The sequence below is a fragment of the Trachurus japonicus genome, chromosome 21, assembly GCF_045865225.1.
Source record: "Trachurus japonicus isolate A0001 chromosome 21, Traja_1.0".
Classification (NCBI taxonomy): Eukaryota; Metazoa; Chordata; class Actinopteri; order Carangiformes; family Carangidae; genus Trachurus; species Trachurus japonicus.
In genome coordinates this window covers 29,880,983-29,906,313 of record NC_140927.1, presented here as the reverse complement: position 1 = coordinate 29,906,313, position 25,331 = coordinate 29,880,983, and the positions used below count along the sequence as shown (strand labels likewise).

The 25,331-nt window shown below is 43.7% G+C and overlaps 2 protein-coding genes, 1 long non-coding RNA gene and 1 pseudogene across 3 annotated transcripts in view; 2 read left to right on the top strand and 2 right to left on the bottom strand.

Annotated features, from left to right (window-relative positions):
- Nucleotides 1–25,331, top strand: part of LOC146965504 (uncharacterized) — a 518,674-nt gene that overhangs the window by 140,713 nt on the left and 352,630 nt on the right. The gene's annotated exons all lie outside the window — the stretch shown is intronic.
- Nucleotides 3,161–4,388, bottom strand: LOC146965520 (trace amine-associated receptor 13c-like). The gene is made up of 2 exons (XM_085765304.1): nucleotides 4,155–4,388; nucleotides 3,161–3,953 (listed from the first exon to the last, which is right to left on the bottom strand). Exons 1-2 carry the CDS (start codon nucleotides 4,325–4,327, stop codon nucleotides 3,161–3,163), a joined length of 966 nt encoding a protein of 321 aa, XP_085621430.1. The 5' UTR covers nucleotides 4,328–4,388.
- On the bottom strand, nucleotides 8,372–9,461 carry LOC146965519 (trace amine-associated receptor 13c-like; annotated as a pseudogene).
- Nucleotides 16,507–17,606, top strand: LOC146965518 (trace amine-associated receptor 13c-like). The gene is made up of 2 exons (XM_085765018.1): nucleotides 16,507–16,694; nucleotides 16,814–17,606. The coding sequence occupies exons 1-2, from the start codon at nucleotides 16,522–16,524 to the stop codon at nucleotides 17,604–17,606; spliced, it is 966 nt and encodes a 321-aa protein (XP_085621144.1). The 5' UTR covers nucleotides 16,507–16,521.

Genomic DNA, 25,331 nt, shown 5'->3' with positions numbered 1-25,331 from the left:
TTTTTTTGTTGTCTTTCTTCCATGGAAATGACATTATGTCTGTTACACAACAGAACTGACTGAAACTGTCAACTACGACGATTAATAATAATTTAAACATTGTCATTATGATTTCTATTAATGTGGCTCTGTTCAGTGGGCTTCTGTGATAAAAGGTGAACAGGCCAGTCAAGATCCTCAACTTTTCTACACAGACTGTTGGTTTTCATGACAACTTTAAACACCATTTCCAAGCGGGGTGTCATACAATGGACTCCTAGGACTTTTCCCCACGAAGCCGGATGACCATGCCTGTCTTGGATCCTGTCATTACTGCTGCATCTGTTGCACATGCAACTAGTTTCTCCTTCCATTCATTCTCACTGCTATTGACTGCAGACATGGAGCACACTGCGTCTGTTACATGTTCAGTGCCTGGATCCCCACAAACTGCACCTTGACTTTCCTTCTCTACTCGATCTAAGGTCTGTAGATTACCTCTTCATCTATTACACTGCTGTCTGTGAATCCATCTACCATTCTGGAGATAAACTTGGAGGCAGATATCTCCTATTTCACCTTCTTCCCTTCAACTTCTGCTATGGAGTGCATGAAGACTGGGGCCTGGTTTGCATTTAACCCCTTCAATTCATCCATCCTAAAAATATGAATGACAATTCACAGTTAGCTTGATCACACACACGTACCACGTTTACACACACACGCATGCACGTACGCACTGCCAGACACCGCTGCAATTACAAATTGATTTGATTTGACTTCCTCAGAGCCATGCATACGACAGTCACAACAGTACATTTCTTTAACGTTGTAAACCAGCCAGTCATGAATCTTGCCATCCAATAGTCCACTTTCTGCAAATAAAAATGAAAGCTGCAAATAAAAAGAAATGCTGCAAATAAAAAGGAACGCTGGGATGCAAATTTTAAAAAAGCAATGACGCAAATTTAAAAAAAGCAATGACGCAAATAAAAAAGTCTGTGTGTGTGTGGGGGGGGGGGGTCGGACCATACGAGTTTTGCTTTTACCACACACTACTGTCATGCATGCATGCATGCTTCTGTGTGTGTGTGTGACAATAACAGAGAAACAGCGAATTAATGAACAGAACATTTTTGCGTTGGTCGAGCCAAAAGCTGAAAAATCTATTTGTGGCGGCCACCACCACGAATGAATGAATGAATGTGAAACACTGGGGAGGATAACCGGGCTACAGAACCCGGTCTGACTCAACACCGGAGAGAAGCAGGGAGCTTTGCAACACGGACGTGCCCAAAAAACCAAGCAGGTCACACCGAATTTCCCCCTGTTGTATTCTTTAATTATTAAATTAAATGTAGACCGATCGGTTCACTGTAAATCATTCATTTAGGCTACTGATGTAAATGTGAAAATGGTTGACCAATTTTCCAGTCATGGAAAACACATGGAAAATGAGAGACAAAGTCAAATAAAAGCTTGAGTTGTCCTGGAAATGTATTTATCACATCGTGACAGCTACCAGAGCTCGATTTGACTTTTTCAGACCCTACTAATATAAGGATTTGTTTTCCAAAGAAATTATGAGTGAGAAAACTATAGACTGTTAGTTGATGAGTGTTTCCAGTGTTGGACCAAGAGCACAGAGAACCCTAACCCTGGTTTAAAAACAAAAACTTGTTTTTGTGTTTGTAAATTTGACATAATTTCTAAGCATGTAAGAGATTATTTCATACATAAATCGGAGCCACAGACTGCACATCTTTAAAGGGATAGTTCAACATTTTGGCAAATTGGCCCTGTTACCTTTAATTGTCAGTGCAAGCTATTTTTAGAACAGTGGAGCAGAGCCATGAGCTGCTCAGAGCTACGCTATGGAGGCTCATGATTTCTTGGTTTCCCTCATCAAACTCATCAAATACGCAATCCAACAATTCCAAAACGCTCTGGTGTACAAGTTGTGACCTGCACATTCACCAATATGAGATTATAATGTAATGTTACCAGACAGAGTTGTTTTCGAGGCAAATACAAAGACTGCTTGCTGAAAAATTGCCCCCGACGGGAATGCAAATCAGCGGTTTTGCATGAATTTGCCTCTAAAACAACTCTGTCTCATATAATAACATTCTGTTATTATCTCATAGCGTGGTGAATGTGCAGGTCACAACTTGTCCACCAGAGCGTTTTGGAGTTGTTGGATTGTGTATGTGATGAGTTTGATGAGGGAAAGAAATCCCATGAGCCTCCGTAGTGTAACTCTGAGCAGCTCGCGGCTCTGCTCCGCCAATCTAAAAATAGCTTGTACCGACAATTAAAGGCAACGAACCTACTGCTATGACTATAGGGATTATGACAATAGGCCAATTTGCCAAAATGTTGAACTATCTCTTTAAATCAGAATTCTGGGGGTGAGAGAGGAATAAACAACAAACTGGTTAAATGTACAATATAAGGTACAATGATGATGATGAAATTCTTTATTCAGTCACATCACATAATAGCTACAAACATTATCGACAAAATAGTCACTGAAAAGGCACAGGCAGAAGCGTAATGCTTATATTATGCCAAATTAAGCTACCCAGCATTCTTACAATATGAAAAACAAACAAACATACATAAAAACAAAACTAACCCAGAAAATACTGGAACCAATAAGGTTAACAGTATTTAAATATATAATAGTAAAGAATTTTTTAAATATCAGAGAAAAAACAATCAATTTTTTTTTTTTTTTTTAAATGCTACCCAGCATTCTTACAATATGAAAAACAAACAAACTTCTTCAAAGCATGAATGGGACGGGGGATGTATTAGTGTATACGTGACGTAATAACATGTCGGTCAGACTGTAGCAACTGAAAATGCCCTGGAAAATGATTTCAAGAAAAGAGTGGGAACCCTGTAACTGTGTTCATAGTCTCGGGTAAGGACTACACCTCAATCAGATGTAATTCATATAAAATTATTTAAAATCCTGTGTGAGGCAGCAAACATTGCAGAATTTCAGTGCTTGTTTTTTCTCAGTCAGTTCTGTTGTGTAACAGACACAATGTAAAAGAGTAATTTGCATGTAAGAGAGACAATAAACCACTTGAAACTCTTGATATCTTCTTTTAGAGTTTTGCAAGTGTTAATCTCCCTGTTCATAGTAAGGAGCTCATTTCAGTGTCTCCCTCTATTGTATGTTCATGTAACTAGAGTTAGGCTGCAGTATCTTAAGTATAACAATGAGTTTCACTGATTTCCTAAACCATGGGTAAAACAAGGTGTAGATGATTGGGTTTAGACAGGAGTTCAGATAAGTCAAATATATTAAAAAAGTTGCAGATGAAGCATTCACCAATTGCTCTTGGCTTGAAAGAGAGAGACAATAATATGGGCAGATACATATGATAAACACAACCACAACAACACCCAGAGTCCTGGCTGCTTTCAGCTCAGATTTCTTAGCAGTGACAGCTACAGTATGAGAACGCATGGCACGAGCCTGAGAAACAGCCACAACAAAAACTCTCATATACGGAACAATAATAACAGTAATCGGAGCAATAAAGGTCAAAATAACATCTGTAAATCCAGCAATGTAGTTGATGCCAACCACACACTCTCCAAAACAGGAGTTATACCTGCCTGGTTGTTTCAGTATGTCCATCAGATGAAGACTTTGTACGATTAAAGAACCTGACCAACACAAATAAACACAGATTTGAGCTGTTTTCTGAGTGACTTTGGTGGAGTAATGCATAGGGTGACAAATGGCCACATAGCGGTCAACAGATATGAGCACCATGTTTCCTACTGACGAAGAAGTGATCATATATGCCAGATACTGATACAGAGCACACATCAGGTCACCGAGCAACCAGCAGCCATCTATGACCGTCGTTTGACAAATCCTGAGGAGCCCCACAGAAAAGTCTGATACAGCCAGAGAGAGCAGGAAGAGGTTGGTGGGGGTGTGGAGTTTCCTGGAGAGAAAGACCATTAAAACACTATAGGTAAAAAGTCATAATCATAATTCAGATGAAAACAAAGTCAAATTTAAATATTTTTTCCTAACAACACTGTAAAGAACATTATTTTTCTCAAACTGAAATCAGACAGTCCCTGTATTCTGTACCACTGATTCTTATTTCGCACTTTTATGCGAAAAGGAAATATTTATTTACTTGAAGTGCGAGATAGAGATAATGACCAGCAGGTTGAGAGTCACAGTGAGCAGAGAGATGGATGACAGCACAGTGTAAGTCAGCATGATCTCAAAGTGAGGATACTTTAGCTTCCTGCAGGAGGCGTTGAGCAGTTGTGGAAAGCAGAGTTCACTTCCCTCCAAGGTCTCCATCACCAGAGAGATGAGCTGCTGCTGAGCTGCTGTAGCTCTTTGTCATACAGCTGATTTATCTCTTTCCTTTCTGCCCACTCCCATGACCTCACCACCTTTTTGTCTCCACAGAGACTGAATAACAAAGTTTCCAGTGCTCATCTTCATCTTGAGTTGAAATTCGTGTACATTTTTTTAAGCTCAAACATCAAATCATTACTAGAGCCTCACTCTGCTACAAACTGTTCCAGCAAGCACCGGAGGTCTTGTTCTGATGATGTCATCAGGACAACATCATCTGCAAAAAGCAGAGATACGATCCGGAGGCTCACAAAACTGGCCGTACTCAACCCTCACTGGAAATGTGTTTGACTTTGAGTCAAGAATGCAGACACACCTCTCAATTTGGTTGTACAGACACCAAATGGCTTGTAGCATCCCCATAAGGTTCCCTGGGGGACATAGTCATATGCCTTCATCAAGTCTACAAAACACATGCTGACTGACTGGTCAAACCCCCTCCCAATTGTACATGGCCTGGGTCAAGCTTCCCTTTCCTGAGTCGCCAAAGGGTTTTCCAGAATATCCTGAAAGTCCTCCTACCAGGCCTCTCTGAACTCCTCCCACACCTGTGCTTTTGCTTCTGGCACTGCTGGCTGATCGCAGATTAAGTCTTTCAGATGTGCCCAGTTCACCTTCACTACCCATTTGGGTTTACCAGGTCTGTCCACCAGCCTACGCCAAAACCTGAACCTGATCCAACTCACCTCGCCGGCTTATTTTCGAACATGGTGTTTTTTATGGCCAAACCATGACTAGCATAGACGTCCAATACCAAAACATCTCTCTAGTTCAAATTGGGAAGGCTGTTCCTCCCAATCATGACCTTCCAGGTTTCTACAGTAGGTGATCCAACAGAACTATGGAGTTCCCAGGTGGAGCCCCTTTCTAGGATGTCAGCCAGAGACTCTCAGAGGGCCAGGTATTCTGCTGTTTGGTGCATAAGAGCAAACAACAGTCAGAGCCTTCCCCTCCCATGACCCTTAACCACAAGGAGGTGACCCTCTCATTTTGTGGGGAGAACTACAACACTGAGTAGCTCTACCTGGAGCTTGTGAGTATCCCCTCACATACCTAGAGTCAATCACCATGGCCATCTCCAAAAAAGGAGAAAGTCCAGCCCCTCTCTAGGAATATGGTTTCAGAACCCCTTGCTGTGTGTGGAGGTGAGACCAACTATATCTAGCTGGTAACTCTCACCTCTCACACCTTGTGACGGGCCGAGGTCATGCCCACTCACGTGACCGCCGGGTCATGCCCCGCTCATGTGATCGCCAGGTTAAGAGGGACGTTATAACTGTCATGGCGGCGCCGGCAGCAGAAGCAGCAGCAGCAGCAGCAGCAGTAGCCGAAGGAGCAGTGTGTGTCCCGGAGAAAAAGTGAGCGCGATTCGAGCCGCCAAAGCGGCCTAGTGCAGGAGGAAAAGTTAAAGAGTGATAGTTAATCCAGATTGTTCGCCTCGTTTGGCTGCCTCTGTGCCTGTGACGATCCGCAATCTCCTCCCGTGTGGTCCCGCTGGAGCTGGCCCGGAAATGACTGTTGACTGACTGACTGACTCACGACTGACTAGTGCGCGTTGACGACTCCCCCCTCTGGTGCGTGTGAGTAATTGCCGATCGATTTTTGTTGGATTACTTTTGTTTTGGTTTTTTCCCTTTTTTATGACTGCTTTGGGTTTTTTCTGAAGATCGGATTTTTTGTTAAAAGAACTGAGAAAAAGACTCGTTAAAAGAACTGTTTATTGTTTATGAACCATTTAAATATATTTTTGAAAGGTGTTTTAAATGAAGGTTACATGCTTATCCGAAATTGTTGGTTATTGATTAAGTGTGTATCCTCTGTGGGGGTTAAAATTTAAGTGTGACACAGACTTATTGTCAGGACTCAGACGCCTGACTGGCACCCCAGCATTAACTAAAAATAAAAGTCACACTAAGAAAACCGTCACAACCCGTCAGGTGAAATTCCATGTACCTACTGTAGGGTTTGTCTTTGGTACACCCAGCTTCCTGCCTTCGCCCAATGTACAATCAGCAATGTACCCGACCCTGAACTCCTGCTCTGTACCACAGGGCTCCATGTTGTTTAATCAGATTGTGCCTGACTGGGCCCCATTGCCTAAGGCCTGACCACCAGACACTCGCCTGCAAGCTCAGCTCCTTGGTCTGGCTCCAGGATGGGGCCCCAGTTTCCCACATTAGGGCGAGGTCACACTGCCTGCCACTGTTTCTATTTTATCATAAACCATGTAGCTTTGAGGCTGCTGAAGGCCCTGAGCACCACATGTCTTCACACTGTACTACATAAAATCACATTGACAAGAAACATATATGAATAAAATCAGATGATGTTTTAACCTGATGTGCATGAGATAAGATGTGGCTGTCCACCTTAATCAAAGTTATAACATGATGCTTGTTGTTGTGTTTGAGATGGTGTGTAGAACCTGTTTTATAGAGTATTATATACTTACTGTTTGACGATTCAAATACATAACACGTGTAAAACTCTGGATCTGAAGAATTTGATTTGTTGTTATCTCTCTTACATGCAAATTGCTCTTTTACATTGTGTCTCTTACACTACAATATCTTCATGTGATGCAAGATGATAGTTACCAGATAGGCACTGACACTCTGCAATGTTTGATGCGTCACACAGGATTTTAAATACAAGTATAAACACGTGAAACAGTATAAAAGAGTATTGGGACACTGAGAGTACATTTAATAGTGTACAGTTATATTAGGAGTAGGGCTGCACAAAGGCCAAGTATAGTATCCAAATCACCATGCAATTTTTTTTTGTTTGTTTGTTTGTGTTGTAACTGAGATGACTGAGATGCTCTGGTCAGCAAATCATATTCTCACGACACCTGATTAGCGATGATTAAGTAAAATGAAAAGACAAATTCCAATCACATATCATTTTTTTAAAAAAATCTAATTTAATAATTTGGAAAATTTTTGTCTCAATTATCAGTTCATCATTATGTTTTCCGATTTAAAATACTAAAGAAAACATATTTTCCTCAATGATTCATTTTTTACAATAAAAAAATATAGCCAAAAAAAAGGAGGGGGGGGGGTTGTGTTTGTTTGGGTTTGTGTGACTGTTAAAGAAGATGAGAGGAACCAAAGGTCAGATAAAAGTTGTCACTGAGACTGGGAAGTGAGCTGTTAGCTGTGTCCCAATTCAGGGGTTGGATCCTTCGGGGGGGACAGGTGTACAGCTACATCGACGACGGCCAAAATTTCAGAGCATTTCCTGATCGTAACCCTGTAATGTAATCAGTCTTCAAATACGTCCTTTAAAGGATGCAGCTCCTGAATTGAGAAACATCAATTGTGTAATAATCAGAGATTGACTGTTTCAATCCCTGAGCATTCTTCCTATTTTTGCTATAAATACTTTTCAAATATGTTTATTTAATTTTGTTTATCATCCCTTCACAAGTTACTTCCAGTCTGTTTCCAAACTGTATTTCAGTTCAATTCCCAGATTCATAATTACCTTGTTGTGTTCATTAAGATCTAAACAGGTTTCCATCATTTAATCTGAGTTGTAGTTTGTAACTATGAAAAAAAAAAGTTCAAATCATGCTTGAGACTATGAACACAGTTAATGGGACAGACCAGGCCAGGATTGGACAGAATGTGCACAGGCTGGGTTGGATTTAATTTTCTGGGCCTGATTGAAGACAAACCTCTTCACAAATAACAAGCCAACTTTGTGCGTTGTGGAGATGGATGCTTGTTTATTTGTGGTTGAAATTAGCATCTCACTGATATTTCTCAGTCAGCGTTTTGGTAACTGTAATTGTGCATACAGCTAAACATATCTGCGACCGTTTCTGTGGCACACAACTTTCTCTCACTTCCACACATGAAACACCTCATCAGATAGTTTACCACTGGTATTGATTTTGATAATAAAACATGTGCAACAGAAGATTTCTGAAGAAAACGTCTTCAACAAAGTTTTACACGCTTACAATGTCATTCTTTATTGTATGTTGATGTAACAAGAGTCAGGCTGCAGTATCTTAATTATAATGATGAGTTACACTGATTTTCTAAACCATTGGTAAGAAAGGGCATAGATGATTGGGTTTAGACAGGAATTCAAATAAAACAAAAATACTATAAAAGATGCAGATGAGGCATTCAGTAAATTATCTTGGCTTGAAATAGAAACACAGGTATAAGGGCAGACACATATGATGAACACAACCACAACAAGACCAAGAGTCCTGGCTGCTTTCAGCTCAGATTTCTTAGCAGTGACAGCTACAATATGAGAACGCATGGCACGAGCCTGAGAAACAGCCACAACAAAAACTCTCACATACAGAACAACAATAACAGTAATTGGAGCAATAAAGGTCAAAATAATATCTGTGAATCCAGCAATGTAGTTGATGCCAACCATACACTCTCCAAAACAGGAGTTATACCTGCCTGGTTGTTTAAGGTTGTCCATCAGAAGGAGACTTTGTACGACTACAGAACCTGACCAACACAAATAAACACACTGTTTTTTGAGTGACTTTGGTGGAGTAATGCATAGGGTCACAAATGGCCACATATCGGTCAACAGATATGAGCACCATATTTCCTACTGACGAAGCAGTGATAATATATGCTAGATACTGATAGAAAACACACATCAGGTCACCGAGCAACCAGCAGCCATCTATGAGCATCGTTTGAAAAATCATGAGGAGCCCCACAGAAAAGTCTGATACAGCCAGAGAGAGCAGGAAGAGGTTGGTGGGGGTGTGGAGTTTCCTGGAGAGGAAGATCAGTAAAATATTAACCATAATATGTAAAATATACATTATAATTCAGATAAATTCAACTCATCACTATTCTGCAGTTATATGCAGAAATAAAACATTTATCTACTTGAAGTGGGAGATAGAGATGATGACCAGCAGGTTGAGAGTCATAGTGAGCAGAGAGATGGATGACAGCACAGTATAAGTCAGAATGATCTCAAAGTGAGGATACTTTTGCTTCCTGCAGGAGGTGTTGAGCAGTTGTGGAAAGCAGAGTTCAGTTCCCTCCAAGGTCTCCATCACCAGAGAGATGAGCTGCTGCTGAGCTGCTGTAGCTCTTTGACCAAAGGTCTGTGTCATAAGGCTGATTTATCTCTTTCCTTTCTGCCCACTCCTCCCATGACCTCACCACCTTTTTGTCTCCATGGAGACTGAATAACAAAGTTTCCTGTGCTCATCTTCCAAATGGCTTGTACAGTAGCAATGAGCCAAGTACCCCATACTTGCACAGTACCCCTCAAAAGGTCCCCTGGGGAACAAGGGGATAAGCCTTCTTCAGGTCTACAAAACACATATTTACCAACTGGTCAAACCTCCTCCCAACTGTACCTGGCATGGGTCAAGTCCTGCTTCCACTTCCTGTGTGGCCAAATGGTTTTCCAGAATTTCCTGGAGGCCAACTGAAAGTCCTCTTACAAGGCCTCTCTGAACTCCTCCCACACCTGAGTTTTTGCTTCTGGCACTGCTGGCAGCTTGCAGATAAAGGGCCGGATTTACTAAGATCTCAGATAGCGGACGCTATATTGTTTGCGCCCGCTATAATATTGCGAGTTTGGTTAGTGCACGCAAAACAGGTGATCTACTAAGAGTAACCCGCTAAATGAAAACACGTGCAAACCGCAATATGTAAATGAGGGTTTTGCGCGTGGTAATCGTTTCCGCCATAGAGAGTGTGGACAGAGAGCTGGACGGATGAAGGGACAGAATGACATTTGATCCGATGCATACAATGACAGCATGTGTGTTCATCTCTCTCGCGCTCTGTTTAGATAAATAAACACAAATCGCTACAGGGCCCAACTCGTCATATAGTGACGAACAGGCAGCAGCTGCAGCGACAATCACACACCTGTAATGTGTGTGTGTGTGTGTGTGTGTGTGCCGCCCATGATCGAGTGGATTAATAGAGAGCTCAGGTGGGACACACGGATCTAAACGCGTGTCTCAGTCCGGGACCGGGACCGGGACCGAGAGTCGGAGCTGAGCAGCCAGGTGAGAGGAGAGGAGAGGAGAGGAGCGCACTGCAGGACAGACGTGCCCTGTGCGTAACGGCGCGTAAAAGACTTTTAACACGGCTGAAAAACTGTTACAGAATTACCCAGACGTGAGGAAATGCAGAGATGTGAGATCATGGGGCTCTGACAGGTATCAAATCAATAAACGCATACGTTTTGGCAAAGTTGTATCAGTTAGTACATGGTTTTCAGACGTGGTGAATAAAGACGCAAAAACAGCCACCGCAATCTCTTCCTGGTTTGGTAAATCACATTGCACGCGCTAAATAAATCTATTTGCATCTACTCCTCCCAGTATTCTGAACGTTCTGGCTGAAACGCCCATATTTACATATTCATCAAGGCAAACACGCTAAATGGATCGCACGTGCTATTCTGCCCGTGTGAGGGACGCAATCCTCGGTGCGTCCGGTTAGTAGATCAGGTTCCACATGTGTTTGCGCGTGCAATCACGTTTGCACACGTTTTAATACACGCAAACCTTTAGTAAATCCGGCCCAAAGTCTTCCAACAGGTGTTCCCAGTTCACCTTCACTACCCTTTTGGGTTTACTGGGTCTGTCCACAACCCTGCGTGGACAATGCCACAACCAAATCCAACTCACCTCCAGGTGGTGATCAGTTGACAGCCAGGTCAACACGGTCCAATGACATGGCCACTAACTTGATCATCAAACAAAGGCTAAGGGTGCACTCACACTAGGCAATCGTACCGTGCCCAAGCACGTTTGCCCCCTAAAGTCCGGATTCTATTGCTAGTGTGAGTGGAAGTGTTCCGTGCCTGAGCACGGTACACTTCCCTGGTCCGGCACGGTTGGGAGAGGTGTGCTTGGGCACAGTACGCTTGGCCAGGAATGCGCACACGTAATGCGCTGCGGGCTCGTTCTCCACCACGTGTCTGCAACTGCGTGTAAACAACAGTCACTTAACGATTACGTCGTGCCGTAAACATCGTTAGTTAACGTCGCTTTGATTAAACTTCAAGATAACCATGACAACCGGTCAAAGCGTCGTTCTTTCTGCAGTCAGAGCGCATCCGCCGTGTTGATATATCAACCTGATGACGTATGTGTCGGAGGCAACCGTGCTTCAGCACGCTTGGGTTCGAGATAGTGTGAGTACGGGCCAGCGGCAGAGAGGGGGGGGGGGGGCATTCGGGCTTCAGCACGGTACGGATCAACTGGCCCTAGTGTGAGTGTGTCCTAAGTGCATTTATGAGATACCTTATGTTTGAACATGGTGTTTTTTAGGGCCAAACCATAAGTAGCACAAAAGTCCAGTAACAAAACACCACTTTGGTTCAGATCAGGAAGGCCGTTCCTCCCAGTCATGACCCTCTAGGTTTCTAGGTGACTCAACAGAGCTGGATTTCCCAGGCGCCCTTTGTCAGCCAGAGATTCTCAGAGGGCCAGGTATTCTAAAGTGCTGTTTGGTACATAGATGTCAACAACAGTCAGAGCCTCCCGTGACCCTAAGCCGGAAGGAGACGACCCTCTTATTCTTGAGGGAACCCTTTGGAAAGGGTACAAAACAGCAAAAATGACCCCAAATGAATCGGGGTCCTCATTTTGGGCTACCTTTAACTTTGGGTCGGTAGAGGTGGGCGATAGATATCGTCTACGATGTTATCGTAAATGTCATTTTGACGATGAGGAATTTTCCATTATCGAGTATTTACACTCGAAAAAAAGAAAACAATAGACGGTAAAGGAGAGGCGCATGGATGTCCTCATTCGCCAGAGTCATGCCTGAGAAGCCAATCAGTGGCCAGGATTCAGTCACGTGGTGGTCACGTGATCTCGCCTATGAGATGTAGAATGTGTTTTATAGAAGAGAAACACACATTTCAGGACAGAACAGACATGTCCTGTGATTTCCAGCCTTCTTTCATATTTAATAGAGGAGGGACAATACCTAGAGTAATAATCTCAGCTGTCAGGATGTGCAACCTTGGTCTAAAAAAAAACAAAACAGGGAAAACCTACTGCACTACTGTGTGGACGTTTTGCAGAGCATGTATGAAGCACTTTGTTAACACTATTGAGAAATAATGTGTCATCTATTTGCTCATGCTTATGCTGTACAATTCACCTAGGAGCGGAGAACCTTACTCATTTAATGTCTCCACACTGGAGTTTAACTGGGAGTCTTTTGAATGCTTAAGTTAACAGAAAATAAACAAGGGCTGTTGTTTCGAAAAGCCGTGTCTATCCATAGATGTCCTTGTTTACAACATGCTTTGTGAAAAACCAAAAAACAAAATCACATTTTAAAGGATATCGTCAGATTATCGTCATCGGATAATTGAAAAAAATTATCGAGATTTTTTTTTTTGGCCATATCGCCCACCCCTACTCCCAGGTCATTCTGGTCAACATTTTGCAGAACAACTCTGGGGTGCTCCAGCCCGTCCTCCACCACTCCCGAAAATGACCCATAAATACCCAGCAACCACTGGCCCACTGTGGGCACTTATGAAGGTGTCAGAGTGCATTTTAGGCTACTTCTGGCCACCGTTGGCCACCCTCAGGTCACACAGGCTCCCGAAACTTGGCAGGGTGTATGAACTTGGCCTCATTATGAACATACTAGAAGAAAGTAGCCCTTTTTCTACTGTACAAGTCAGTCACAATATATTTGGGCTCCCTAATGAAGAAAGTAGCCCTTTCCTACTGGTATAGGTCTTACGCAGGCATATGTGCAATATACATTTTTTTTATATTTTTTTAAGATATTTTTTCTCAATGTAACTTTTTAACAAGTTTATTAATTGATACAATTGGTTGGCGAGTGCTTAGTGTTGTTTTCTGTCCTTTGTCTGTGCTAAATGTAATTTCGCTCTATTACTTGTACCATGAATGACAATAAAATGAAATTTTGAACTTTGTACAAGGGTCTGTCTTTAATGTAGAACGCTGAAACAATGTATTGGACTACTTATCCTATGTAGAATGTAGCCCTTTCCCTACTGGGCACTTAAACATGTCTACACTGGGGTTCCCCAAACTGAATTTGGGTTAGCCCTAACCGAAAAGCCAGGCCACACCGGATGGGTGTCACAGAGTCGGGGAGCCCCTCCCGGGCTACCCTCCCGACGCCACAGGCCAACAGTGGCAGACGGTAGCCCCTTCCTACCGAGGTGCCGGGTCTCCCTAGCTATCCGTGGGGAGAACTCTAACACCAAATTGCTCCATCGGGGGCTGTGAGTATCCCTATCACCCTTGCTAACTCCAGAAAAGGAGAGAGTCAAGCCCCTCTCTAGGAATATGGTTTCAGAACCCTCATGGTCGTGGAGGTGAGATCTAACTGGTAACACTTCACTTCCCGCATCTGTTCAGCATCCTTCCCCATGACATTCCATGTCCCATGTCTTAAGTACACCTAGCTCCCGACCTTTGCTTACTGCCCAATCACCAATGAATCCGACCCTGAACTCCTCCTCTGCAGCAATGCGAGGCAAGGCAAGGCAAATTTATTTGTATAGGCCATTTTTACAAACAGTCTGTCTCAAAGGGCTTTACATAGCATCATAACAACATCCTCTGCCCTTAGGTGGTCGGCCCACAGGGCACCAGCTCTATGTTGTTTCACAGGATTGTGTCTGACTGGGCCCCATTGCCTAAAGCCTGGCCACCAGACACTCGCTTGCAAGCTCCCCTCCAGGCTCCCGGAGAGGGCCCCGGTTTCCCACTTCAGGGCAAGGTCACACTGCCTCTGTAGTTCGTTATGTGAATCGCTATGTGAATCACTCTTAGTCTGGCCACTCCCCTGGCACCACTTTGCCTTGAGAGATCCACACAGCTCCCAGAATCACTGGGACATTCACACCCTAACAGAAGATGGATAGATGGATCCCAAGTCTTTGTGAACACCAGATGGTGGGTCACACAGTGCAGAAGTAAATTGGAAGAAGAAGCCAGCAGACAACCTAACCATTCTTGTTTTTTTCACTCTTTTGTTTCTATTGGTCACTCATTATGGATCACTATTGACCTATGGCTAAGCCACGCCCCCAAACACGATGAGCCAATCACAGTGCGCATAGCTAGCCCATACACTCGGACATTCTCTGCTTCCACTTCAATTGAAATGCATTGCAGTTAGTCAGTTTTCATTCGTTTTTATGTTTTTTCTTGACATTTTCAGTTTAAAATGGTCAAACGGTGTGAATGGGGTACATGCAACTCCGACACTAGGTATCCCGAGAGGCTGGGCAACGGGGTGGATTTTTTTAACCCTTTCCCAAGCCACATCTCAACCAAGAGAAGTGTCTGCTCTGGATAAAGTTATGCAGTAGACCACAACACCAACTAAACGTGGATAAACTTAACAAGGATGTCTACATATGTTCTAAGTTAAGTCAACAACGTATTTGAGGCAACATATTGTGAGAGATGTTTGGATGTTAGCCAGCATCACAACTAAGCATAAAGCCCGCTAGCTTAATGCTAACGTATAATGCAAAACTCCATAGACAGGCTAACAGAAGTTAGCCCGTCGCTATCAGCGTTTCGCGGCAAACGGCAGCCATAGCAGTAAAGTTAAGTTAAGTTTTGGTGACTTCGAGATGATATTTAGTCTTTCTGTCTCCAAAAACCATCAATTGCCTCCTGTGAAATGTCTCCTACTGTGACAGCTGCCATAGCGCCTGTCACCGAATGTTGACTGTTTGTCCGAGTGAGTGGAGGGGGCGGGGCTTAGCCATAGGTCAATTACTCATTACCTGCATATGTTGCTGGTGCAGTAAAACCTTAGCCCTGCTCAGAGGACGACTTTGCCTCTGTAACGGAGGTGCACTCACTCACCCATAAAGGACGTGCAAACCCAACAAGGCGGTTTGCATCGTCGCTTGCCATGCAGGAGACCAGGGTTCGAACCCCACCTGGAGCAGTCCATACCGAGAAACACAACGCAGAGGGCCAGATTGAAGTCTGCTACAGTGGTGCCATGACCTGGATGCCCTGGGCGGAATGAGTTCAGCGGGGGTGAGTGTAACGGAGGGTCCGGGTGCACTCACTCAACCATAAAGGATGTGCAAACCCAACTGACTCATTGAGCTCTTGGCAAAACGGTTTGCATCGTCGCCTGCTGTGCACCTATTACAAGGCTCAGTAACTGCCATAGAGAAGTGTACCAGTGCAAATGGACCAGTGTACTCTTTTTTGCCTGTAACTTTTCTAAGCCTGCCTTGTGCATTTGTTTAGGTTTATCTCTGTCACTCCATCCTTATTCTTACCCATCCACAGACTTTTGGCTCTTTATCAGCCCACAACATCAAACAGATGAAATAACAGAGGGAGGGGTAGGGCCTACATGTGATTGGGCCAAACCAGTATCTTTATGGAAAATGAACCAATGGGCTGCTGTCCATGCTTTATCAGCCATTTGTTGGCCCAAAATAACTTCTTTTTTCTTCCTCGTATCGGCCCAAAAGTACGTAGGCCCACCAGGAAAATGCCAGTGGTCATCATCAAGCTCAACCCAACCCAACCCAGAGGACATCTCTAAACCCTGCAGGGCAGGTTTATCAAGCTGAATCATTAGGGATTGTAACACCCAGTCCTGCTAAGAATCCTAAAGGAGCAATCAGGTTCTGTTACTTATGAGTTCAGATCGGGCGATTTTTGTCCTTGGTCGGAAGGGGGAAAATTGGGACAAAATCAGACAGATTAATGTTTGTGTGTGTGGTAGGCTTTATGCTTGTTGTGAAGACTAGGTGATCATGTAAATTATCACAATTCCAACACTTTCAAGATTATAAACATTGCCATTCAGAGTGATGAGCAACTCATTTTTAGAGTGGGATTAATGTGTTTTACTCAATTTACAAGCTGATTTTGTTAATCCATCAATACAACTTCAATGTCAGTGACACAATTTAACCATTTATTTTCATTGACTCTCCTTTGTGGCTTAGGTTCTAGTGATGAGCACTGGAAACTTTGTTATTTGGTCTCTCCAGAGTGAAAAGGGTGGTGAGGTCATAGGAGTGAGCAAAAAGGAAAGAGATAAATCAGCTGTATGACACAGACCTTTGGTCAAAGAGCTACAGCAGCTCAGCAGCAGCTCATCTCTCTGGTGATGGAGACCTTGAAGGGAACTGAACTCTGCTTTCCACAACTGCTCAACACCTCCTGCAGGAAGCAAAAGTATCCTCACTTTGAGATCAGGCTGATTTACACTGTGCTGTCGTTCATTTCTCTGCTCACTATGACTCTCAACCTGCTGGTCATCATCTCTATATCCCACTTCAAGTAGATAAATGTTTCATTTCTGCACACAATTACTGAATAGTGATGGGTTGATTTTATCTGAATTATAATGGATATTTTACCTGTTATATGGTTAATATGTTACTTGTCTTCCTCTCCAGGAAACTTCACACCCCCACCAACCTCTTCCTACATTCTCTGGCTGTATCAGACTTTTCTGTGGGGCTTCTCATGATTTTTCAAATTATGCTCATAGATGGCTGCTGGTTGCTCGGTGACCTGATGTGTGTTTTCTATCAGTATATAGCATATATTATAATTTCTTCGTCAGTAGGAAACATGGTGCTCATATCTGTTGACCGCTATGTGGCCATTTGTGACCCTATGCATTACTCCACCAAAGTCACTCAAAAAACAGCTCAAATCTGTGTTTATTTGTGTTGGTCAAGTTCTATAGTCATACAAGGTCTTCTTCTGATGGACAACCTGAAACAACCAGGCAGGTATAACTCCTGTTTTGGAGAGTGTGTGGTTGGCATCAACTACATTGGTGGGTTTACAGATGTTATTTTGAACTTCATTGCTCCAATTACTGTTATTGTTGTTTTGTATATGAGGGTCTTTGTTGTGGCTATTTCTCAGGCTCGTGCCATGCGTTCTCATACTGTAGCTGTCACTGCTAAGAAATCTGAGTTGAAAGCAGCCAGGACTCTGGGTGTTGTTGTGGTTGTGTTTATCATATGTCTCTTTCCATATTATTGTCTCTCTCTCTCAAGCCAAGATAACTTGTTGAGTATGTCATCTGCATCTTTTGTAATATATTTGGTTTATCTGAACTCCTGTGCAAACCCAATCATCTACACCTTGTTTTATCCATGGTTTAGGAAATCAGTGAGACTCATTCTTATACTTAAGATACTGCAGCCTGACTCTTGTTACATCAACATACAATAGAGAGAGACACTGAAATGAGCTCCTTTCTATGAACAGGAAATGTGTTGTTTTATGAATTAATACATGTAAAACTCTGGATATAAGGACTCTTATTTATTGATGTCACTCCTATATGCAAATTACTCTTTTACGTTGTGTGTGGGTTTTTTGATTGTTTGTTTGTTCTTTTAAGATTCAATATCCTCCTGTAATGGCTCTATTTTATTTTCGGTGCAAAAGTTATTCAGGGTTTGTTCATTTTACTGTTCGATGTTTCTATTTTATCATAAACCATGTCCCAGCTTTGAAGCTACTAAAGGCCCTGAGCACCACAATGTCTTCACACTGTATTACATTTAATTACTTAAACAATAAACATATGGATAAAATCAGATGATGTTTTAAGCTGATGTGCATGAGATGTGATGTGTGGCTGTTCACCATGATCAAGTAATAACATGATGCTTGTTGTTGTTGTTGTGTGGGATGGTGTAAACTGTTGCAAAGATTATCTACTTCTTGTTTGATAATTTAAATACAGTACATTGTACGTGTAAAACTCTGGTTCTGGTTTTTGACTAGTGGTCAAAATTATGATCAAAATAATAATCTCTTAGTTTCATTTTAAAACTAACTGTTGTGTCAAAACCTGGTTCACTGAGAGAGGAGCCACAATCTCAGATCCCAGACACTCCAAACCTGCAGGGGGCAACCACATCAGTGGTGGAACCCCAGGTAAGAGGAAGGAAGTGCCTGAGGGAGCACATTCACCTGCGCACCCATTCAGGAAGCATGGTTTGAAATGTTTGGAGCTGGCTCAGTCAGCTCTCTTGCCTGCTCCTGGAGACACCTCACAGCCACAGCTCCTGATCGACCATTGAAGACACCACTGGTACAGTACAGTAAATGTTTAAGTTTGGAGGCCATGCTTCCCAAATGCTTTGATTGTGTGTTTGTGGTTGCAATGGTTAAATTTAAGTTGAGTAAATTGGAAACTTTATTATGATTTTATAGAAGTACTTTGGTACTCGTGCTTTGTTTCTAGTACTCTAATAGTGACCTTTGGTGTAGCTTGTTACTTTAATTGTTATCCTTTTTGAAATGATTTGAAATGATTTGATTGAAATCTGAATAAGTTTAATTTCATTTCATTTATCAAGTAACATTAACATTTATTAATTCATTTATTCTTTATTAAGAAGTGTGAACTGAAATTATTTGCTATTAATGCCTTTGTCTTTCTGTTTATCCTAGGTTATTAACCTACTATTCTGTTACACCCCATTCATCTCATTCCGCCCCAAAATAAAATACTGAAGATTGAACAGAATTGAGTTGTCCATCGTGTCCTTCAGCAGTTGATCAGCCGTTTTTCAAGTTTGGGCAGAGCTGTGGTCAACAAATACACACTTCAACAGCACATAACTTGACAGTTAATAACCACCGTGGACAGTGAGGACAAGGATTAAAGGCCTGAAGTCAAGCTGTCGACGCGAAGGACTGGAAATTCTCCACCATGGCGGAGGAGGCTCTTGGCAGATCAGTCAAGCAACTGAAGCAAGAGAGGACCTCAGCTAAAAGTGCCTTCACCAAACAGGCAAACTACCTGAGCAAAGCTGCAGATGGCCTGGTCAAACATGAACTACAAGAGGAGTTCTACAAGCTCAGCTCCCTGGCAAGATGTGTCAACGATGCAAATGATGACTACAGGGCTGGCCTACTGGCAGATGCTGAAGTAGGAACTGAGAAGGATGAAGAGGTCAAGCTCGACATTCACCAGCAGGCTGAGCTTGAAAAGACAATAGAAGAGTGCGACGCGAGGCTGGGGGACATCCGTGAAGCAGTCCAATCCAACCTCTGGCCAAGATACGGTAAGGAGGAGGTTGACTCTGCAATTGAAGAAGCGGAAAGAGCCTGTGATAGAGCCCAAGCAAACCCCATCGCTGCTATCAATAGAGACGGCTACGAAATGCAGCTGAGAGGAGCAGAGAGGCTAATCCATGAGGCAATAGCGAGCCTGAAAGACTGGGAAAAATGGATTCCACATGATCAGACAGCAGACCTGAAAGGCAGATTAAAAGACCTGAGAACGTTCCACAGCAACCTTGAGGCCAGGAGAGCAGAATTCCTCACCGCACAAAGAATTGCAGAAGAGGAAAGAAGAGGATCAGAGCCCCAACTGATGGCAGTTCCACAGCCGGTTCCACAAGCAGTGGTGAGAATAAAGCCAACCAGTCTACCGAAATTCACTGGGTTCAAGAGGAATTTCCACAGATGGAGGAAAGACTGGGAAAGCCTGCAAAAGCAGGGAGAACCGACTGGCTCAGTGGAGGTAAAGAAGTTCCAACTCCTTGACAGTGTGGACGAGAGGATATGCAGAGACCTGCGGCTGTCTACATACAACACTGCTGAGGACATATTCAGAGTGCTTCAAAACAGGTACGGAAACAAGTCAGCAATTGCCTTGGAAATAATCGAAGACCTGGAGAGGATCCCTCCCTTGAAGTCGTACCAGCCGAGGAAGGTAATTGACCTAATTCAAGCTGTGGAAAAGGCCCTGAATGACCTCACCGAGCTTGAAAGTGCTGGAGCCATCAAGAATCCCCTGGTGATCAGATCCATAGAGAGCAAACTGCCTGACAATATGAAGAGGGACTGGCTGACATTCATGGTCAATCCAAGAAACGGAGTCACACCTGACAATCACTTCGATAGCCTCCTCACATTCTTAAAGACTCAGGAGGACATTCTAGAGAAACTAGACCAACTGGGTGTAAGTGAAAGACCGGAGAAGAAACCTACCTACCCGGAGAAGAGGTTTGCCTCCACAAAGTCCACAAGAAGAGGAGGATGTGTTGTCTGTGGAGACGAAAGGCACAGAGAGAAGATTTTCTTTTGCAAGCGGTTCAAAGAATTAAAGCCTGGTGAAAAGCTAAACGCCGTTGAAAAGCTGGGAGCATGCAGAAGATGCCTCATGTGTCATGAAGAGGACGAGGAATGTACAGACACTTACCTGTGCAGGAACAGAGACTGCAAGAGAGACCACCATTTCTTTCTCTGCCTGAAAGGAGGATTCAAGGGGAAAGAATCTGAGAAAGTGGGAAAACCCAGCACCAGAAGGCAAACCCTCACAGAGGAACAAGAGAAATTAATATCTGAGCTCCACCCAGACATGGCAGAAAAATTCAGGAAAGCTTTCACCAACATGGCTGCAAAATCACACTGCACTGGAAAAAACCTACCTGGAGTGATGGACTCAAACACATGTGAGTTACCAGTTATTCTTATGCTCCTTGAGGTAACCACCAATGCGGGGCAGAAGATTGGAACACTCATTGACTTAGCATCAGACACCAACTACATCACTCACAGAGCTGCCAGAAGACTGAGACTACGAAGTGAAAAGATCACACTTGTTGTCCATGGAGTCGGAGGCATGGCCATGAAGGTAAAGACCAAAAGATACTTACTCAAGGTAAGAGTCAAGACACCCAGAGGCACGGAGAGAGCTCATGAGCTGATCTGTTATGGCTTGGATGAAATTGCAAGAGTGCACAGAGTCATCAAACCGCAACAACTCAAGAAGTTTTTCCCTGACACCAGCCTGGAAGACCTCCACAGACCAGAGCACGTCGAGCTTCTCATCAGCCACCGTGAAGGAAGACTCGCCCCACAAAGAGTAAAGGTAGTAGGAGATCTCGTCCTTTGGGAGAGCCCTTTAGGAAAGACCGTCGGCGGAGCGCATCCAGACCTCTTTGAAGTCGTGGACATGGCCCTACACAACTCTGAGACTCACTTTGCACGATCGATGAGGACCACAGCAGTGAAGTATCAAGAAATTGCTGAGATACACGAGATCAAGGCTGAAACCAAAAGCACAGCTGGCAGAGAGTTCTTAGACTGGTGGAAATGGGACAGCATTGGAGCAGCCTGCGAACCCATGTGTGGAGGATGCAGATGTGGTAACTGTCAACCGGGAGGTAAAGACATGACTCTGAGCGAGGAGAAAGAACTGGAGATCATCAGACGAGGCCTGACCTACGTGAAAAAAGATGCACACAGTCAGGAGGCTCACTGGGACACAAAATACCCCTGGATTGAGGATCCAAGTTCCCTGCCCAATAACAGGAATGGAGTGGAGGCCACCTTTCTACGGACAGAGAGACAGCTCAAGAAAGAACCAGAGTGGCGGGTGGCATACACAACTCAAGTCCATGAGATGGTGGAGAGGAGAGCAGCAAAGAAACTCACCAAGGAAACCATCGCTGACTGGAAAGGCCCAGTATGGTATGTCAGCCACTTGGTGGCGCCAAACCCACACTCCATTACAACACCTGTGAGACTGGTATGGAACAGCAGCCAGAAGTTTAGAGGGCTCAGCATGAACGACCTCCTTCTGAAAGGGCCTGATGTTCTCAATCCCATCCGAGCAGTGTTATTAAGGTTCAGAAGAGGAGTCCATGCTGCTCTAGGTGACATCAAGAAAATGTACAATTCTGTGTGGCTTGAAGATCTGGAGATGCACCTCCACAGATTTCTCTGGAGAGACAGTGAAGATGGAGAAATTGAGGAATATGCCATCACCAGAGTCAACATTGGTGATCGACCAGCAGGGTGCATCGCACAACTGGCCATGAGGGAGACAGCAAAACTGCCTATGTTCACTCACCTGGAGGAGGAGCGTAGGATCATTGAAGAGGATGCCTATGTGGATGACATCCTGACATCCCATAATGACCTAGACAAGCTAGACAAAACCACCAAAACAGTCGAAGAAGTCCTGAAAGCAGGTGGATTCTTCCTCAAGCCGTGGGTCCGGTCAGGCCAAAGTGGGAGGCAGACACAAGCATCACAACATCCAGAAACGTCGGATCAAGTCTTCATTCTTCCCAACCAAATGAGGGAAGGAGACAACAAAGCCCTTGGAGTGGGGTACCTGGTCGAATCTGACAAACTGTATCTCATGACTTCAATCAACTTCTCAAAGAGAAAAAAGAAGATGAGAATCAGCCAAAATCTTCTTGGGAAAGAGGTAAGAGAAAAAACTCCAAACCCACTGACTAGAAGACAACTTCTTAGCCAAGTGGCTAGCCTGTATGACCCCATAGGCCTTGCAACACCTACCAAACAAAAGGGAGCCATTCTAGTCAGAAGAGCTTTTCAGGAAGCTGGAGGCAAAACTCTAACACGAGACACATGGGACAAACCTCTGTCTGAAAGACTTAGAGAAGAAGCTATCCACCTGTTTGAGGAATACACACGGCTCAACCAAATCACCTTCCACAGAAGCCTCACACCAGTCAAAAGAATTGGAGGACCCTGGGGAATAACATTCTCTGATGGAAGTGACCAGAGCTATGGAGCTGTTGTGTACTTCAGATGGGAGACCGAACAAGGCGTCCAGGTCCGGCTTGTGGAGTCCAAAGCAAAGCTCACACCACTTGACCAAAAAGGAGAACCAGTGAAAGCTGAGGTATGTGGTGCTGTCTTTGCTGCAAGGCTCAGAAGATACATCGAAAAGCACAGTCGGATGCAAGTGGAACGTTGGCTCCATCTGCTGGACAGCCAAACCGTGCTAGGAGCAATACAAAAAGACAGTTATGGGTACCAGACCTTTTTCGCGAACAGAGTGGGAGAGATCCAGAAGTCCACATCAGTTGAGGACTGGAGGTGGATTCCAGGTGAGCAAAACATTGCAGACATCATAACAAGAGGAGGAAGCCCAGAAGACCTCAAAGAGGACTCTGTGTGGCAGAATGGACCAGAGTTTCTGACACGACCTGTGGATGAGTGGCCGACAAAGTCAGCCAAAGATGTCGCTGCGTATGCCAAAGAAGGTATAAACAAGCTCCAAAGGAAATGTTTTACAGCAGCACTGACCCGAGCACAGGTGAGGAGAAACCAAAATGCCCCATCTGCCACTACAATTCCACTGTCTCCAAATTCTGCTCAAGGTAAAACTGACCAAACCAAGGACCTGCAAAGCAGCCCCATTGGAGATAAACACCAAATCCAAGTCTGGAGACCACCTGCTGGTTTTGCAGTGAAAAAAATCCTTGACATCAGCAAATTCAGCAGTTTAACTAAACTGACCAGAGTCATCGCCTGGGTGTGGAGAGCTGCCACAGAGTGGAAGAAAGTGCTGGCCAGAACTTCAGTCACAGATGAACCAAAGAGGGTGAGAACTTCTTCAGCTCGAATCAAATCCAGAGCCAAAGAAGCAAACCTCTTTGTCAGGACCAAGTGGCACACAGCACACAGGAACGTGGCCGTTGGAGATGTTGTCTGGCTCGCTGACCAAAACATCCTGCGAGGTCAGTTCAGGCTTGCCAGAGTCATTGATGTCAATGCTGACAAAAAAGGAATCGTAAGGGATGTGCATGTCAGAACCTTCCCCAGCTACCCAGTCTCAACTGTGAAGCCCACTCGAAAGGTGAGAAATCCATCAACCAAAATACCTGCAACAGTTCTTCACAGAGATGTCAGACGAATAGTCGTCCTGCTTCCAGTTGAAGAGCAGCAACAATGGAACAATTGAATCCATCGCAGAGCTGGTGTGACCTCCTTGGGTTGAGCAACCAGGAGGTCAAGTGGGAGGTGTTGTGTCAAAACCTGGTTCACTGAGAGAGGAGCCACAATCTCAGATCCCAGACACTCCAAACCTGCAGGGGGCAACCACATCAGTGGTGGAACCCCAGGTAAGAGGAAGGAAGTGCCTGAGGGAGCACATTCACCTGCGCACCCATTCAGGAAGCATGGTTTGAAATGTTTGGAGCTGGCTCAGTCAGCTCTCTTGCCTGCTCCTGGAGACACCTCACAGCCACAGCTCCTGATCGACCATTGAAGACACCACTGGTACAGTACAGTAAATGTTTAAGTTTGGAGGCCATGCTTCCCAAATGCTTTGATTGTGTGTTTGTGGTTGCAATGGTTAAATTTAAGTTGAGTAAATTGGAAACTTTATTATGATTTTATAGAAGTACTTTGGTACTCGTGCTTTGTTTCTAGTACTCTAATAGTGACCTTTGGTGTAGCTTGTTACTTTAATTGTTATCCTTTTTGAAATGATTTGAAATGATTTGATTGAAATCTGAATAAGTTTAATTTCATTTCATTTATCAAGTAACATTAACATTTATTAATTCATTTATTCTTTATTAAGAAGTGTGAACTGAAATTATTTGCTATTAATGCCTTTGTCTTTCTGTTTATCCTAGGTTATTAACCTACTATTCTGTTACACCCCATTCATCTCATTCCGCCCCAAAATAAAATACTGAAGATTGAACAGAATTGAGTTGTCCATCGTGTCCTTCAGCAGTTGATCAGCCGTTTTTCAAGTTTGGGCAGAGCTGTGGTCAACAAATACACACTTCAACAGCACATAACTTGACACTAACCATGTTTCTTTGTTGTATGACATAATTTGGAAGGGCATTCCACTCCTTCATAGCTCTATAGCTATACAGTTTTTCTTGAGACACATTTCTCGAAAGCTGCTCTCCTTTTTTTCTAAACTGTGAACACAAATCCCAATTTTCAAGCTACATTCACAAAACCTCAGACTCTTCTTGCAAAACCAAACTCTCACCTCAAAACAGTTTAATCTGTGCCCAAAACTGAACTATGTTGTGAAATCATGCCCCGAGTCAATCAAAATACAGAGCAGTCACTAAACACTACATAGAAAAATAGAAAACACAATGCTCAGGACATGAAGCTGTAGAAATAAATGTTTATTGTTCA

Excerpts from the sequence above, each read along its gene's own strand:
- LOC146965520 (XM_085765304.1), bottom strand. The coding sequence starts at position 4,327 with ATGGAGACCTTGGAGGGAAGTGAACTCTGCTTTCCACAACTGCTCAAC. Across the intron at positions 3,954-4,154 it reads ATCTCTATCTCGCACTTCAA|GAAACTCCACACCCCCACCA; the intron begins GTAAATAAATAT and ends CTTTCTCTCCAG.
- LOC146965518 (XM_085765018.1), top strand. The coding sequence starts at position 16,522 with ATGGAGACCTTGAAGGGAACTGAACTCTGCTTTCCACAACTGCTCAAC. Across the intron at positions 16,695-16,813 it reads ATCTCTATATCCCACTTCAA|GAAACTTCACACCCCCACCA; the intron begins GTAGATAAATGT and ends CTTCCTCTCCAG.